Source organism: Penicillium verhagenii (assembly GCF_028828195.1).
Source record: "Penicillium verhagenii strain IBT 33310 chromosome Unknown utg000006l_segment0_segment0, whole genome shotgun sequence".
NCBI lineage: Eukaryota > Fungi > Ascomycota > Eurotiomycetes > Eurotiales > Aspergillaceae > Penicillium > Penicillium verhagenii.
The window spans coordinates 1-15,710 of record NW_026643170.1 but is presented as its reverse complement, the minus strand read 5'-3'; the positions used below and the strand labels follow the sequence as shown (position 1 = coordinate 15,710).

Genomic DNA, 15,710 nt, shown 5'->3' with positions numbered 1-15,710 from the left:
GAATCATTTGATATATTAACTCGCCACTATAATTCTATTTTTAGCGGCTGAACCCTTCAAGCGGATACGATGCTGCAAGTTATAGCGGCATATCCACTAGTGAACATGTTAGCTGAATACACAGGCGGTGCTGCCGGTGCAACTTCGGCGAATCCGACCTTGGAAGACCATCCATAGATAATCAATCCCCTGGTGCCTAAATGCCAAGAACTCCACATGTCTCGTCCATGTCTCTCCGAGCCGACCGACATCTGCAAATGCCTCAAAACTTGTTTTCACGGATCATGACGGACGTTCCTCGATATGTAGACTTGCTAGAGACGGGTTCCAGGGCTTCTAAATAATACTAGTACACAACGGATATTGGATGGAATATCGGGATCATTGAATCAAGACAAAAGCGCCCGATCAGCACGTGGATAGCGGTGGCTTGGTCTCCTACTAGTAAGTTGGTGGGATGGGTTTTTAAACCTCAAGTGCTTCAAACATTGAATGTTATAGATTATACCTACTAGATACCTAAGTGTTTCATGCAAATCCATCCACATGAATGGATGGATGTTTTCGGTCAACTGGTCATCTGTCACGGCTCTGGAAAATGTAAATCTTTCAAGGTTAACCATTTCATTCCTTCCGTCATTCAATGCGATGCTTAGATTGATTTATCAAATTTTCACATGTAGCTAGTACTATCACTTAGCAGGCTTCTCGCCCAATGACACCTTCCACTCGGCAAAATCAAAATGCGCCGGATCAAAGCATGGCTTATCGTAAGCACCCTGTGCATATATGGCAAAATGCGCTCCAGTATTAGGTGATTCTTTTCCAGCACGCCGGTGTGTCAGCGCCGTGCTAGAGATCTCGCTCAGCTTGATGAGACTGGAGGTGGATTCTTCATTGTCTATCACCGAAAATAAGAGTTCGTATCGCGTAGGGTATGCGCGGATGACAATCTCGAGAACATGACTTTTCTCCGATAGGCGATGGGTGGTTTCCTGGAATCAATTAGAATATGTGCGACGCAATCTTACGCGATTAGAAAGCATACCTCGAATTGATCTTCAGTCTCATTGTAGCAACGTGCTACCATCTCCAGCCCCGAAGCTTCGGCATCAAATGGTTTTCTTAATCCAATAGAAGCATGGGCAAACTGAGACCACCAAATGGCCGCTCCGGCTTCGTGGCCAACGTCCGTTGGCGCGAAGTCCATTTTGACCCTCCAGTCACCTGAGAACCCAGTTTGCTTTCGCAAAAGCATAGATGGGCATTCGGAACTATCAATACGATAAGCGTTTCCGTATAGGCTCAAGGAGCCGTGTCGTTCTGACAACGAGTAATCGCTTTTCAATGGCGTTCGTAGATGATACCAGCCAAGCTGGAGGTTTGGTTGATCAAAGTCATCTCTCCAAATATCCGGCTGGGCAAGAAGCTGCATATCCTCTGCCTGCATGACAAGACTGATTGGTTGCCGAAGATTGACAATTGGCCATCCATTTATCCATTCAACCGGACTCATGAATGTTTCGCGGCCAAGTTGCGACTTCAATTCAGAGTTATCGCCCTGTGGCCGGACCCCCAGAAATACAGCAAACCATCTACCGTTTGCAGTCTCGATAAAGTCCAAGTGTCCCGTATTGCGGATCGAAGGGTCATCGTCGTTGAAAATGATTGGGTTAACGGTTCCTACGGGGCCCACTTCCCAGGGGCCAAAAGGCCCTGTTGTGCTGCGGGAAATCCACTGCTGGTGACCTTCGTCGGTGCCTCCCTCAGCAGTACTCAGATAGTAATAACCGTCTTTTTTGAAGATGTGAGGACCCTCTGCAATGCCAACACCAAAATCCGATAGTCGATTCCATTTCGCAGGCCCTAGGCAGCGACCAGTAGCCAGGTCGATTTCGGCAGTGAAAGTAGCCAAGCCAAGCCCATGCTTTTCAACTCTGGGGTCAATAATCATGTTGACAGCCGAGAAGTAAACCTTACCGTCGTCATCGAAAAAGAGCTTTGGAAATCAGCCATATCCAGCACTTCGTCAATTCGGTGGGCAAAGACAACAGGTTTGTCGACTTACATCTTGGTCAATTCCGGGCACATCAAAGAAGGTTGGGTCAGACCAGGAAGATGAGTTCCATATATCGGTGGTGGAGACGTAAAATCCACGCGGAATAATAATGTCCTATTAATCATATGTTATGAGTCGCTTCTGGCTGTTTGGGGTTGGATGTAAGAGTAACTAACCCACTCCTTAGGTCGAAATCGATTGGTGCAGCCTACGGCCACATAGAATCGCCCCTTCTGATAACGAATCGTTGGCGCCCATAATCCACCAGAGGGCTCGGTCGTTCGCATATTTAACTGGGAATGTTTTGTAATGACATGGCCGATGAGCTCCCACTGTAGAAGGTCTTTGCTATGATAGACTGGAATACCCGGATAGTATTCAAACGTCGATGTCACCAAATAGTAATCATCATCTACCCGACAGATCGAAGGATCTGGGTTGAAACCAGGGATGATAGGATTGTTAAATGCCCCACTTGAAGACATGATAAAGATAATTGTCCCTGACAGGTTCTATCCCGGAACTATGGCAGATATAGTCCCTTTCAAGGTCTTTTTTTTGGCCTGTGCGAACTATGTAAGAAACAATTGAAGTGGGCGGAAAGAAGCAATTTTGTGAAGCAAAATAAGGTGGGGCGAATCATAAATGAGGATGCCGAGCGTGGAAGAATTGTGGAGGTGGAGGACCGAAGTGGAGGCGGACGGATCGGCATCTACCATATGCCGAGTCCCTTTACTACCGAACGGGCTCACTCAAGAGCCGTTCGAGAGTATTTCCAAATACCAAAGCGAGGCGAAGGCATTTCAAGACACGTAAGCCATTGCAAGCATCTGCAACCTGGGCCATGAGTGAATTTTTGGCTGTCTCTTCAGGGAGATAGACAGTATCTTCCGGATGCCGATTACGACTGTCGCTGCTACCATATTTCTGGTTGGGAAATCCGGTCAACGTTGGATCGAAGCTTGCGAACCGGAACATTGCCCAGCTGGTGAGTCCACCGATGAACAGACAGATGGCCAACTCGAATCCACTCCGCTGCGCATCACCGGCTGCAATTGCATCGTGCGCCGCGTTAAGCATTAGACTATTGTAATCAAAGATCTTCTGGGCTTTCTCCTCCTGCAACCAATTCTGCAAAGACTGCTCAGCTAATATTATATCAGCATCCGAGCCAGCTCTACCAGCAACAACATGTAGATCTGAAAAGTTTAGATGAAGCGCCAGAACTGCCAGATGATGGAGGAGAATTCCAGCTGAGTTCTTCGAGCTAGTATTGACCGGCTCGGCTCTATTTTGAACTCCATAAAATGTGTCCCAGTTTCGTAGACAGGCTTCTAGCCATTCCCGACGCTCGAGTAAGGAATTTCCAATATTCTGCGGTGCCAGTGATAGAGGAGAAGTAAGAAGCCCAGTTGGATTGAGCATGCAAATGGTCTGTCTCCACTCAAAAACATGCGAGTGCAAGACGTAAGCATAAAGAGTCTTGCAAAAGTTGTCCAGCGGTGGGAACGGTAGAACATCAGGAATTTCGTTATACAACAAGATAGAGGTGAGGGTGGTTAGATAATAGATACTCGGGGGGATGTCAGCTGGCCCGAGTAAAGACTTCCATGCCCAGGCTGTTGGTGCGCTCCAGAAGGTTTCTGAGCATGGCAATGCAGAATTCACAGTCTCAGCTTTGCCTATGTAAGGCTGGCGCTGGTACACAGCCACAACTTGACAATCAAGTAACTGAAGGCGCTTTTAGTCAAGGCACTTTCCTGTCCTATCTTCAGACCGGGACTCGGGAAATAATACTTACGTATATGCAGAGTCCTAGGCGTTTCTTCTGTTCGTCGTTGATCCACTCCTTCCATTGCTCCTCCAATCGGTTCCGGTTGGATCTTAAAGGACTCTGAGATGCTCTCATATGTTTTGGTCGGCAATCTAGTAGCTGAGCACGTCGGCAATAAACAGCCAGGTCACCACGGTCACCCTCGGCACGTTCATATGCCGCCTTTTGACCAACCCACATGGCGGATAGTGATACCAAGAATAGTGCGAAAAGATTTGATGATGATCGTAACTGAAAAGGAATAAAACAGTCAGTATCTAGACAATAACTAGAGCGGAGAAGTCTCACATAGCTCTGGTCTCTTTCCTGCATTAATCTGATCGCCATTCGTACTCTTTTGAGATACGCCGAAGTGAATTTCCCCTGGTTTGACTCAGAGTAGCTAGATCCTGAAATTGCCATCGCTAGCAGGAGATTCGGCGAACATTCATTAGGATCGAACGTCGGCACGTGCAATACTGGGAATCGAGGCTGTACGTGAACAAAAAACAGGCCCAAAAAGTAGACGATTGTTGATATCGCTGGGAATGAATGTGGGCGCTTGCCTTTTTCGCTACAAATCTCATCAAGTAGAGGCGCAGTGACAGTCTCCACCATGGACTTGTAGCTATTCTCGGAGAGTTGTCTTTTCATAAGAAGAGTCGCTGATTTTCCAATGAAGACATCACGCTCGTGTATCTCAACGTATGCAGTTCGTCCTAGACTTTCGCATGCTGGTCCTTGAGCTTCGGGGCTAACATGCTCATGCCCTTGATCAAGCCATTCTTGAGACTCCTGTTGTGTGAAATCAGCACCGCGCTGAAGCTGATCATGGCGGCGATCTTGAGTGGGCTCTGAATTAGCCAATGCGGTCGGAGCCATCATTCCTTCGCGACCGTTGATTGAATCCAGAGGACTATGTGTGGATATACCATTGGACAAAAAGTCCAAAGTCCAGTCAAGGTTGACATCAGGTTGTAGCCCTTCGCCATAGAAGGGGCAATGCAAATCCCAGTCTGGTACATTTTGCACGTTTGGGGCAAGTGGGCTTGCAGCGAATTCAAACAACAGTGATTCAGTATTGGGGGGTTGCTCATGAGTTGCTTCCTGGGGATTTGATGAAGTATTTTTTGCGGGGGAGATTTCTTCTGCTAGCGCCCTGGGTCCCGCATTTTCACTATCCGAAATTTGTCGCGTACGTTTTGCAGGGGCGTCCGGGACACGTTCAGCTCGGTTCAATCCACGAGAAGTGCCTCTTGTGGCATTTTCATAATCATCCACATCATTTTCATGAACTTTTCTATGTCTGGATAACAGATCGCTGGTAGTATGTTTTACCGTGTCAGAATCTACTAGGACTCCAAGAGCTTAAAAGTGGACGGCGTGGCCAAAAGTCTTACCTTCTAGTGAATCGACTGGGGCATACGGAGCAGACGTAAGGCGCATTGTTTTTGTCATCTTGCATATCGAGTCAGCGACTATTACGGAGTATTGATGCTGACTTTCTAGTTTGACCCCATTCATTGGCCAGACGGGGGATTCTTACGTGCTGATCGATAATGTCTGACAAGATTCTCTCGGCGAGAATAGGACTTGTCGCACTGGATGCATCTGTGGGCTGCAGACCCAGCAGTCCTTTGCTGGGTGTTCATGGCAATAGGTGCTAGACATGCAAGTGGAGTTGATTCGCCTGAAAAAGAGCGGATAGATGAAGTGGACGGTTTTCCAATGTGAGGTGGAGGTGGAGGCGAAAGTGGACGGCACGTGCTCGGATCGGCTTCCGACCCCCCGAGACTCAAGGGAGTGTGAGACTCTATAACTCTTCTGTTCATTGGAATTAAACATTCCGTTTTTACTTTTATCCACTGCAGCTTGTTGACTCATTTAATTCGTCTTGTTAGCTACTAGGTATAACCTTGGGCTCAAACCGAATTATTCAATACTTCCCAAGTTCTAACTAGCAACGGTGACCAGGGTCCAGGGCAATCGGAAATCCCAAAGCTACAACAATTTGTCAAGAAATTCCAACTCGGGTTCAAAAGTATCTGTTAACTCTCCTCAAATTGATATCCAATATGCCGGGTATCGAAGCTTTCACATCTGCCAATGACATCACTTTGCAGTCGCGTTGCAGAGATCAAATATCTTTCTTGACCCTAGAAGAAAAAGTGTCTCTCCTTTCAGGTGTCAGCTTTACCAGCACCGCCAGTGTTCAACGACTTAACATCCCGGCCTTGAAGGTAGTCATCTTCCTTCCTGCCTCCGGAGAATCTTGATGTGGCTAACTGTCTTGCCGATCCTAGGTCAGCGATTCAATAAATGGAGTCCGGGGCTCACAATCACATCTTGAAGATACTGGAACAGCTTGCTTTCCCAGTTCCTCCTGTCTTGCTTCGACATGGAATATCGAATTAATGCAAGAGCTTGGTGAGGAAATTGCCTTCCAAGCTAAAGCCAAATCCGTTCAGGTTGTCTTGGGTCCAAACATCAATCTTCACCGGGATCCACGAGCCGGTCGCAACTTCGAAGCTTTCAGTGAGGACCCTCTAGTCACCGGTCAATTAGCCGCTGCTATCGTCAATGGAATTCAGTCACAAGGTGTGGGTGCTTGTGTGAAGCACTTTGTTGCGAACGAGAGCGAGACTGTGCGCAGACGTTACAACGTCGACGAGTCTGGCAACAACAGGACAATGCGTGAAATATATCTCCGCACTTTTCAATATTTACTTCAAAGATCCAACCCCGTTGCAATTATGACAGCGTAAGTCTATGGGAACCCAATTCTGTCTTTGCTTATATAAACGCTGTACATGTGAGCAGTCGGATCTAATGATTCATCTTTTCCAGGTATAATGCGCTTGACGGTCATTTCTGCAGCGAGAATCCCCTGATCAAGACATTACTTCGCGATGAGTGGAAGTACGATGGCTGCATGATGTCTGATTGGTATGGAACCAAGACCACCCTCGCCTTGAACGCTGGACTGGATTTAGAGATGCCAGGACCGTCTGTCTTCCGTGGCTCTAAACTAATGGATGCCATCAATGACAAGCGGATATCAGAGGAATCGCTTGATGCTGCAGTCACAAATGTTCTGACAATGATCGATCGGACGATCACCAGTCAGAGTAACAAGAAGGAAGAATCCCCGATCTGTAATCGAACAAGTGCCATGGCATTGAAAACAGCCTCCGAAGGGATCGTGCTCCTGAAGAACGAGCGCAATATTCTGCCTCTTGAGTCAAACGACAACATATCAACCGTGGCTCTCATCGGGGCTGCTGCTATCAGGCCATCTACCACCGGTGGAGGCAGTGCTTGCGCCAAGCCTCAATACCTGAAAACCCCCTTGCAGTGCTTCCAAGATGTCTACACGGATCCTAAGCAGGTCTCCTTCGCATATGGGGTCAATTCCAATGATGTTGTTCCTGTTATGCCTGTTGGCATCATGCAAGCACGGAATGGGCTCCCGGGCGCTAATGTGGATTATTATTTGGACGAATCGGACAGAGTCATCTACTCTGAACATTCTGAACAGCCCGTCGTGGTGATGCTTGGTAAATTAAAGCCAGGTCTGACTCAGAATGGATTCTACTTTGCTATTGAGACCACTGTGACCGTGAGAGAAAGCGGAAATCACAAGTTGGCTGTGCAAGCCACAGGCGAGTTCTCATTATCTGTAGATGGGATCGAGGTATGCTTTACACCGTCATACCCATTATCCACGGCTTCATCTCGGAATGAATAACTAATGAAGCTCTGTATAGATACTTTCTAAGCCCGTTCCTGTCATGACAGTCGAAGACTTCTTATTCGAGCCCAAGAAATTGCAGACAATTGTTGAGTTCAAAATGGAGGCTGAACGCCCATACAAGTTTATCTTGAAAACTCATTCGCGTGACGTTCCATCAGCAAATGGAGAAATATCTCCTCATTCAGCTAAACTATGCTTTGAAGAAGAGCATAACGATCGGGTTGCCATTTCTGAAGCAGTGAAAATCGCTGCCGATTCAGACTACAGCGTGATCTTTGGCGGTCGAACACACGAACACGAATCTGAAGGGTTTGATCTCAAGACACTGAAATTGCCCGAAAGCCAAGTTCGAATGATAAAAGCCGTGTCCAGTGTATCAGAAAAAACAATTCTTGTCCTGCACTGCGGAAACCCCATTGATGTCTCAGACTTTGTTGAAGATGTTGATGTCGTCATGGTAGCCCATTTCCCTGGACAAGAAGGTGCACAGGCTATTGTCGATATCATTACCGGGAAAACAAACCCAAGTGGGAAATTGGCTACCACATGGCCCATGCGTCTGGATGAGAGTTGCGTGCCTTCTTTTGGCAGTTTCCCAGCGAAGGATGTTGGCAATGGGCCAGTAATTCGATATCGTGAAGGTCTGCAGATGGGCTACAGGTCTCCAAATTCCGGATCCGCCGCCCGCTGGCCATTCGGGTATGGCTTGTCCTATTCTTCGTTTGACTATAAGAACTTAAAAGTTCTTTCCCATGGTGAAATTGACGAGAGGATTTCTGTGGAGACTCTCGAAGGAGCAGTCACAATCGCCATCGACGTCCAAAACACAAGTGAAATTGCAGGATATGAGGTTGTTCAGGTCTTTGGCGAGCCTCCAGTGGACGCTGTGGTCTGGAAGCCGCGCTTCGAGTTGATCGCGTTCTCGAAAATTTGGCTTGAGCCCAGTGAAACAAAACGCGTCGGTATGACAGTTTTGAAAAGAGACATCAGTGGATATTGGGATAGCGCGTCCCGATGTTGGAGGTCGCTCAATGGCACCTATAAGATTACATCCGGATCTTGCGCAGCTTATCTGCACATTGAAGACATGGGAACTTGGAATGGCCTGTGAAATGGCTTCATTTGTTTCCGTGAGCTTCCCTCCTAGAATTCTGCCCACAAATATCTCACTCGCAAAGCTTCATTTCATACGTATCAAACTATGGCAAGTCCGACTCCTTCCAAACATTGAAATCCAAATAACATTGAATTTGAAAGCTTTGGTCCTTTTCCAAAACCTGAATGTAGTGGCTGTAATTCAAAGGTTGTCTCGCATTTAGGCTATTTCGACTTAGTCTTTTAATATCCCAGCACTCCCCAGGTCACTTCAAATGTTGGTGTTTACTGGGGCTAGTGGAAAATACTGAGAAAATGTATGCAATTCGTACAGGTGAAAAGCCTCGCAACAAGTGCCAAGAACAACAATCAGTTCAATCTGCAGGGCTCAAGCAAATTATTAGGCAAAAACCACCTGGGCATAGATATTATACAGTCACGAAACAAATTCGGACATAACTTCAGCACTAGGGCTGAACATTGGAAATTTTTGGGTTCCAAGGTTGTTGGCCATGGAGGGGACTCAGGAGTCAGGGCCCAGGGGACATTGACTCCCGCCTCCACCTCCACCTCCACCTCCACTTAGCAGTTTCTAAACTGTTTTTTCCCCATATCGACCTCCCCCATACGAGAACCCCGTACTTCGGATTCTCCGTTTCCCCAGTTTCTCCACAACGTTCTCCTTGTGACCGACAATGCTCGGCAGTCACTCTGGTCGCATATAATATGTGAGCCTTGGCTTGGTCACAATCGTTATTTAGGATCTACGACTACTATTTGCACCACTAGGTGCGATTCAGAAGCCAGTCCGTCCTATATTCCAAGATCCCCCTCTTCTTTTCCTTCTCAAATCCTTGCTGATTTAACTCGCAATATGTCTGTTGACTCGGACTCGCCTGGTGATGGCCAGAAGGAAACCTCTTCAGAGATGATTGAAACGGTCTCCTATACCGATAGGAGCGTCGAGTCTGAGGACGCATGGACGTCGGCGAAAAAGAACCCTAAAGTAATCATTTACAGCCTCGCGGCTTGTGTCAGCTCGATGCTTTGGGGGTTTGATATCGGTACGGACCCCAATAAACAAACTGCTCGACTTTGACTGATCAAATTTAGGAGTCAACTCGATCACACTTGCCTTGCCGGGCTTTAAAATGGTCTTCGGGTACGAATATGGTGGCGAGCTCCTAATATCTGCCACCTGGAATGCCCTTTGGACAGCGATGACATCGATCGGAATGTTAATTGGTATGTCACTAAAAGGTTATTCAATGACAAACAAGGGTTTTCTTTGACAAACAATATCAGGAAGTATCATCTGCGGATGGGTCTCGGATCGTGGTGGTCGGAGACTCGGATTTGGAATAGGGTCAGCCATCTCTTTGCTTGGAGTTGGGCTTGAATATGCTGCCAAAGAGCCGGGCATGCTTCTGGCTGGCAAGATTGTAAGCCATCAATTCTAATGGCTTTCCTTGCCTTATTCTTTGCGTGCACTCACGGTCAATATCTAGATCAACGGTCTATCACTCGGCTTCTTCCTTACTTTAGGCTCTACATATGCCTCTGAGATAGCACCTACCGCTCTCCGTCCTTCTTTAACGGCCGCCGTCAACCTGTTTATCAACGCCGGACAGTTGACAGCGATTGGCCTTGGAAACACCCGATTCGCTATACTCACTCCGGCATCTTACAAGGTCATTTTTGCCGCACAGTGGTCGTTCCCTTGTTTTATTGCATTAGCATCCATATTCATGCCCGAGAGCCCTTGGTACCTGTGTCGGAAAGGCCACATCGAACAAGCAAAGAAGAGCCTGCGAAGGCTTCATCTTAAAACAACCAATACAGACATGATTCTGGCTGAAATCCAAGCTTCGATTGCGTCTGAGAATGCCATCGCAAATCTTCAAAAAGACACAAGCTATCTGGATTGCTTCAAGGGCACCGACTGGCGTAGGACTCGCATTTCAAGCGGAATGTTTGCCGTGCAGCAATTCACCGGTATTGCATTCTACTCCCAAGCATTGTATTTCTTGGGAATTTCCGGTCTGCCCACTGCTCTTACCTTTCAACTCGCTCTGGGGGGATTTGGAGTAGCCATATTCGGAAACATTGCCTCATGGTTCATTATGAATTATATTGGTATGCTCTGCCCATTATTAAATATCAACAAGTTGGGGTTTGGGTTTAACATCCTTTTTTTCGTGCAGGACGCCGACCACTTCTTTTGACTGGCATCGTTCTTAATGCCCTTTGTTTAATGTCTGTCGGGGTTGCTGGGTGCTTCACTACCTTGGCCGCTTTATACTACATTGGATTCGTCATGAACTTTGTCCAATTATTCTATGCTCCGACTGTTGGAGCGGTCAGTTGGGCCATCAGCGCAGAAGTGAGCTCGGTCAGACTCCGAGTCAAAACCCAAAGTTTGGCAATTATGACGAATGCGCTGGTCAGTTGGGCGATGAACTTTGTTGCACCATATCTCATCAACACTGATGAAGGTGAGTACACGATACGGTGATTCATTTTAAAAATCTTTGTCTGACAAATCTTTACTTCAGCCAACCTAGGAGGCAAAGCAGCGTTTGTGTGGATGGCACTTTCCTTGGTGAGTCTAGCTTGGGCTTGGCTGGAGGTCCCAGAGCTCAAGGGTCGAACTTATGGCGAATTGGACGATATCTTTGCACAAAAGATGCCAACAAGGAAGTTCACAGAGGCGACAGTTGAAATCAGCTCGATCTCTAGAAGCACCTAGTGTTTGTTTTGATCATGGTGATCAAATCAAGGCAAGCTCCATCCACATAAGAGGCCTGGTGTGAAGATGTTACCACCTTGATACATTGATATGGACAAGACGGAACAGGCAGAAGCCGGGCGAAGTTGAACCCCGGGCAGTAAATACACTACAATGTTGAATTATAATTCGTAATACTTTTTGAATTACCCAAAGACCCAGGGCATTAATCGTCCTCTGAATAATCTCCCCCTTTCAAATGCTACTCGGGTACCATGCGCAAAATCGTCACATGATTCGCCCAGTCAACAAGGTATGTAGTAGATCTTGACATCAGTACTAGGCATCAATTGCACATGTGACCTATTGATCAATCAATCTCAAGTGCTCAAGTGCTCAACTTGAGTGCTTGGAACACTACATGTGCGCGTGCGTGTGCAGCGAACCAACAAATGTTGTGATTTCAAATGTTGCAAACATCAATTTGAATTGATACTACATGGTCCCAACGTTATGTAAGATTAAATCGTGATGAATTACATATTGATCAATCATGAACTCTTAATGCTATATATATATGTACACATAACCAGCTGGTCCTTCGGCCAGAAAGGGATATCTATTGTCACAATGCAATGCAGTCTCTCTACCGTGCCCTGCACCGTGAAAGAATCTATATCCAAAACGGGAACCATTCAAAGCATTCTCCAACCAGGAAGACTGAACAATTCACTGATCATGACTCGGAAACAGGCAAACTGTCGTCGGCGCTTATGTGGAAGGAGATCCACAGGTGAAGACACCCCGGACGGTGCCGTCATTGTAGTTTTTTAACTGAGAATTTAATTAGTAGCAATACCAAAGTAGAGATTGAGGGATAACAGCTTACAATATCGTAGATACTTGAGTAGGTTCCAGCACCCAAGATCAGAATACCAATAAGGAAGATTCCACCATTGACGATGGCGAGCAACAGGTTTTCTCGGTCCATCCAGCTTCCCTTCTTAATAAGCAAGAACCACATCAAGGCAGGGAAGTAGAAGGTGAAGCCAGAGATAAACAGTGCGGATGAGATCGACAGCAGGTCATCGAAGAATGGAATGACCTCGGCGATGATAAAAGCAATGACTGTGGCAGCGGTGATGGTGGCCAACCAGGTGATCCAGCCCATCTTGGTATTAATGAACCGAATGGGGGAGTTTGCAAAGATTCGGCCATGAATCAGTCGGCCACAGACCACGGTATTGATTGATCCACTGATGAAAATCACAGGCAAGGCCACTCCGTATGCGATGCGCCCAAGCATATTTCCAGCAGAGGTCAAGGCAGGGGAAGAAACATCCTGCCCAACAAAAGCATAGACTAAGGCGCCAGTTAAAGTATACACTAGGATCTCAGTAATACCGAGGGCCCAGATAGACTTCTTAAAATCACGTGGGGTATGCATCTCATCCATGAAGGAGAACTGACACATAGCAAAGCTATAGGCAAAGACAATATTTGAAATAGCGATAAAGGCCTCAGCAAACTTAAGGTCTTCTTGCGGCCAAGCAGACCAGTTCACAGCGGCCAATCCACCCGGTGCGTTGGTAGCGTCGATTCCGGTACCAATGATAGTAATTCCAATAGCAATGATGATGGAGGCGAAGTCAACATAACCAAGGATAGCCATTTCGGTGAAGCTTGGTGGAATAGCTAAGATAAGCAAAATGATGGCGGACACGACGGCAAAGATGACCGAACAGATGGTTGATTTTGTGATATTTTGCCAAGCGATCGTACCGGTCAAGCAGTGGGAGCCCGTAAGAAAGATAAGTTGTAAGGCTAGCATGAAATTGATGAGCTCGTAGCCAAATCGACCCCACGCGACACCAAATCGGCCACCCATCAGGCGACCGGCGTCTGCATAGTTGGCAACCTCTGGGAAGAGTAATTTGACCTGTCCAACGATATAACTTGTATAGATGGCGATCAGACCGACTCCTACGCAACAAATCACACCTGCGACCATGCCCAGCTTGGCGAAGGTGGAAGGGATCGAGAGACTACCCAGGGCAATAGCCTCGACGATGAGCACCACAGTGAGGCGCTTCCATCCCAGACGACTGAACTTTTTTATTCCGTGATCGTAAACGTCTCGCTCCGCATCGGTCATTTCCCCCAGCATGGCGCCCTCGAATGGTGGCGGGGAGCCGTAAACCTTCTCACTGTCATTCTCGATAGACTTGCCATAGCCATGGCCGTTGGAGTCGTCTTCGTAGCCCATGATGACCGATGGGAGGTTACGAGACAGTGGTGGGAGGAGGAGGAGGAGAGGGAGGGAAAGAGAATGATGAGAGGGATAGAGCGACCAGAGAGCACAGTGGTGACGAGGATGGCGCTGGGTATAAGAAGGAAAAGCGGCCCCCGATTACTGGATCCGGCGTTATCAGAAGGCAAAAGAATGGGTATGGTGAATTTCGTTGACTAACGAAATCTCCCGCATCCTCGACTTTTGGTGCACTCCAACACGTGGAGTACGACGCTGCTCCACCGAAAAGTGATCGTCCACCCAACGACATTGCCGCTTGCAGCTTGGATCGGCCCACCGACATCCCATCGAGGCAATTCAACCTGTGCCCCGATACGCCTGATGCTGATTAGACGATAAGAAGGTTTGACTTGTTAGGTAAAAGAAATGCAACATTGGTTCCCCAGAAAATCCCGTTCGATGGAGAGTCCATTCTTGTTCTTTTCTCCACGATTGCGGGGTTGGAGGAAAGCGGGCATTTCAAAATCAAGTACGATTTGAATCTGTTGGGGGGGGTTTTTTTTGGGCTTCACCTTCTCTTTGCGCAAAAGAAAAAAAGAAAGTTACAGATGCAAGCCACCAAAAACAAGATTTTGTGTTTAAAGAAAGCCAATATGACGCCACAAGCGAACAAAATCAGCCCCGAGTTTTTGTGTCTTTTTCAGGGAATCAGGGATCAGTGCATGACTCAGCAGACTGTGTCAGCATGATCACGTGAAGCTTCACATCAGTGACATCAACAATCACTAATGCTTCTATTGTGACTTGTTGAAAATCTTCTGGAATGAGTTTCATCTTTGCAACTCCATCTGGCTTCTGATTCCTTCAAACCTTCTTTCCCGCTAAATTCGCGCATCAGGGGCGAAATGAGGGGGAAATTACAGGTGGCTGGAACTTGGAAGTTAGGGGGCCATGAGCATAGAAGAGTGTGGGGGAAAGCGCCACCAGAGCCCATCGGGTTTAGTCTCGCAACGCGCCGAGTAGCGCATTTGCTAATGCCGCTACAAACGGCTCGAAAAAAAAAGAAAAAAAAAAAAAAACTCTAGAACGCACCAAGATTTGGGGTAATTTCTGAATGTATTCTTGGGGTCTCTAAACAAGGTTCGGTTCTAAAAGTGCAGCGCCAGTCTATGTACAGTTAGGCGGAAACCTGGGCAGCTTGCAAGCCAAGGTGCATTATATCCTGTTACCTGTACAACCACCCATCCTCTCACCCGCCGCCCCCATTAAACATCTACCGATGCAAGGCACTGTTGCATCTTCTGTCAATGGCCCCATTTAGGATGTCCGAGGTCCCTGCAAGATCGGAGTCGTGTAGGCCACGCTCAACCCTGCCCTCTCTGCGTTCCGTCCACTGCCATCCCCAACTCGAGTGGTCGAGGTTGCCATAAAGTATCCTAGTTGATGCGCGGTCCGTAGCCGCGCCCGGATTAAAGCCAGCTGGATTCCTTGCCCTCGGAATTTAGCAATTGTACTGTCTAGGTAAAAATGTGCCACGGGACCATCGAGCGTGTTCATGGTTGCCATCGCTGCTGTTCCTGCAATTTGGCCGTTGACCTCCGCAAAAAATAACACATCCTCTCTTTGAATTGCGAGCTCTGCAAGGGTCCCAAGAAGCTCCCGAGATCGGCCATTATCATGAAATCCTTCAATAGATGCTTCGATGAATTTTTTGGTTTCATGCGGTTCTGCTAGCCGCACGGCCATGTCTCCGGGGAGATGCTGGACAGCCCCCATTGCCCATTTGTTGTTCTGGATAGTACACCAGTAGGTGCTGAGAACAGCGCTTTCGGTGTATCCCCGAAAGATCAAAGCCGTCGAGTCAAAAGATGCAAGTGGGCTTGGGTGGATCTCAGGCCCCAAGCCAATAGTAGCGAAGGCCAACTCAAGCTCTCTCACATCAGCTTCCTCGAGTGGACCATGGCTCCCAAGTCCAACGGCCCGGTTAAGTTTTCCTTCAAAGGCTGGCAA

At 47.4% G+C, this 15,710-nt stretch overlaps 7 protein-coding genes across 7 annotated transcripts; 3 read left to right on the top strand and 4 right to left on the bottom strand.

The window, feature by feature from the left end:
• Nucleotides 1-692: 692 nt before the first annotated feature.
• N7466_005407 (glycoside hydrolase family 43 protein) lies at nucleotides 693-2,544 on the bottom strand (the record flags this gene model as incomplete). The annotated part of the gene is made up of 4 exons (XM_057164804.1): nucleotides 693-995; nucleotides 1,049-1,999; nucleotides 2,069-2,173; nucleotides 2,236-2,544. 4 exons carry the CDS (start codon nucleotides 2,542-2,544, stop codon nucleotides 693-695), a joined length of 1,668 nt encoding a protein of 555 aa, XP_057020403.1.
• Nucleotides 2,545-2,794: 250 nt separating this feature from the next.
• N7466_005406 (uncharacterized protein) lies at nucleotides 2,795-5,318 on the bottom strand (the record flags this gene model as incomplete). The annotated part of the gene is made up of 3 exons (XM_057164803.1): nucleotides 2,795-3,790; nucleotides 3,861-5,167; nucleotides 5,273-5,318. The coding sequence occupies 3 exons, from the start codon at nucleotides 5,316-5,318 to the stop codon at nucleotides 2,795-2,797; spliced, it is 2,349 nt and encodes a 782-aa protein (XP_057020402.1).
• A 629-nt stretch (nucleotides 5,319-5,947) lies between these two features.
• On the top strand, nucleotides 5,948-6,148 carry N7466_005405 (glycosyl hydrolase; the record flags this gene model as incomplete). Its single annotated transcript, XM_057164802.1, has 1 exon — nucleotides 5,948-6,148. One exon carries the CDS (start codon nucleotides 5,948-5,950, stop codon nucleotides 6,146-6,148), a length of 201 nt encoding a protein of 66 aa, XP_057020401.1.
• Nucleotides 6,149-6,286: 138 nt separating this feature from the next.
• On the top strand, nucleotides 6,287-8,737 carry N7466_005404 (glycosyl hydrolase family protein; the record flags this gene model as incomplete). Its single annotated transcript, XM_057164801.1, has 3 exons — nucleotides 6,287-6,633; nucleotides 6,720-7,566; nucleotides 7,640-8,737. 3 exons carry the CDS (start codon nucleotides 6,287-6,289, stop codon nucleotides 8,735-8,737), a joined length of 2,292 nt encoding a protein of 763 aa, XP_057020400.1.
• An 858-nt stretch (nucleotides 8,738-9,595) lies between these two features.
• On the top strand, nucleotides 9,596-11,470 carry N7466_005403 (uncharacterized protein; the record flags this gene model as incomplete). The annotated part of the gene is made up of 6 exons (XM_057164800.1): nucleotides 9,596-9,785; nucleotides 9,835-9,966; nucleotides 10,027-10,163; nucleotides 10,230-10,857; nucleotides 10,926-11,216; nucleotides 11,277-11,470. 6 exons carry the CDS (start codon nucleotides 9,596-9,598, stop codon nucleotides 11,468-11,470), a joined length of 1,572 nt encoding a protein of 523 aa, XP_057020399.1.
• Nucleotides 11,471-12,220: 750 nt separating this feature from the next.
• Nucleotides 12,221-13,715, bottom strand: N7466_005402 (Amino acid transporter transmembrane; the record flags this gene model as incomplete). The annotated part of the gene is made up of 2 exons (XM_057164799.1): nucleotides 12,221-12,283; nucleotides 12,339-13,715. The coding sequence occupies 2 exons, from the start codon at nucleotides 13,713-13,715 to the stop codon at nucleotides 12,221-12,223; spliced, it is 1,440 nt and encodes a 479-aa protein (XP_057020398.1).
• Nucleotides 13,716-15,017: 1,302 nt separating this feature from the next.
• N7466_005401 (uncharacterized protein) lies at nucleotides 15,018-15,707 on the bottom strand (the record flags this gene model as incomplete). The annotated part of the gene is made up of 1 exon (XM_057164798.1): nucleotides 15,018-15,707. A coding segment is annotated over one exon (690 nt), but the record flags the coding sequence as incomplete, so codon positions are not given.
• Between the last annotated feature and the right edge of the window lie 3 nt (nucleotides 15,708-15,710).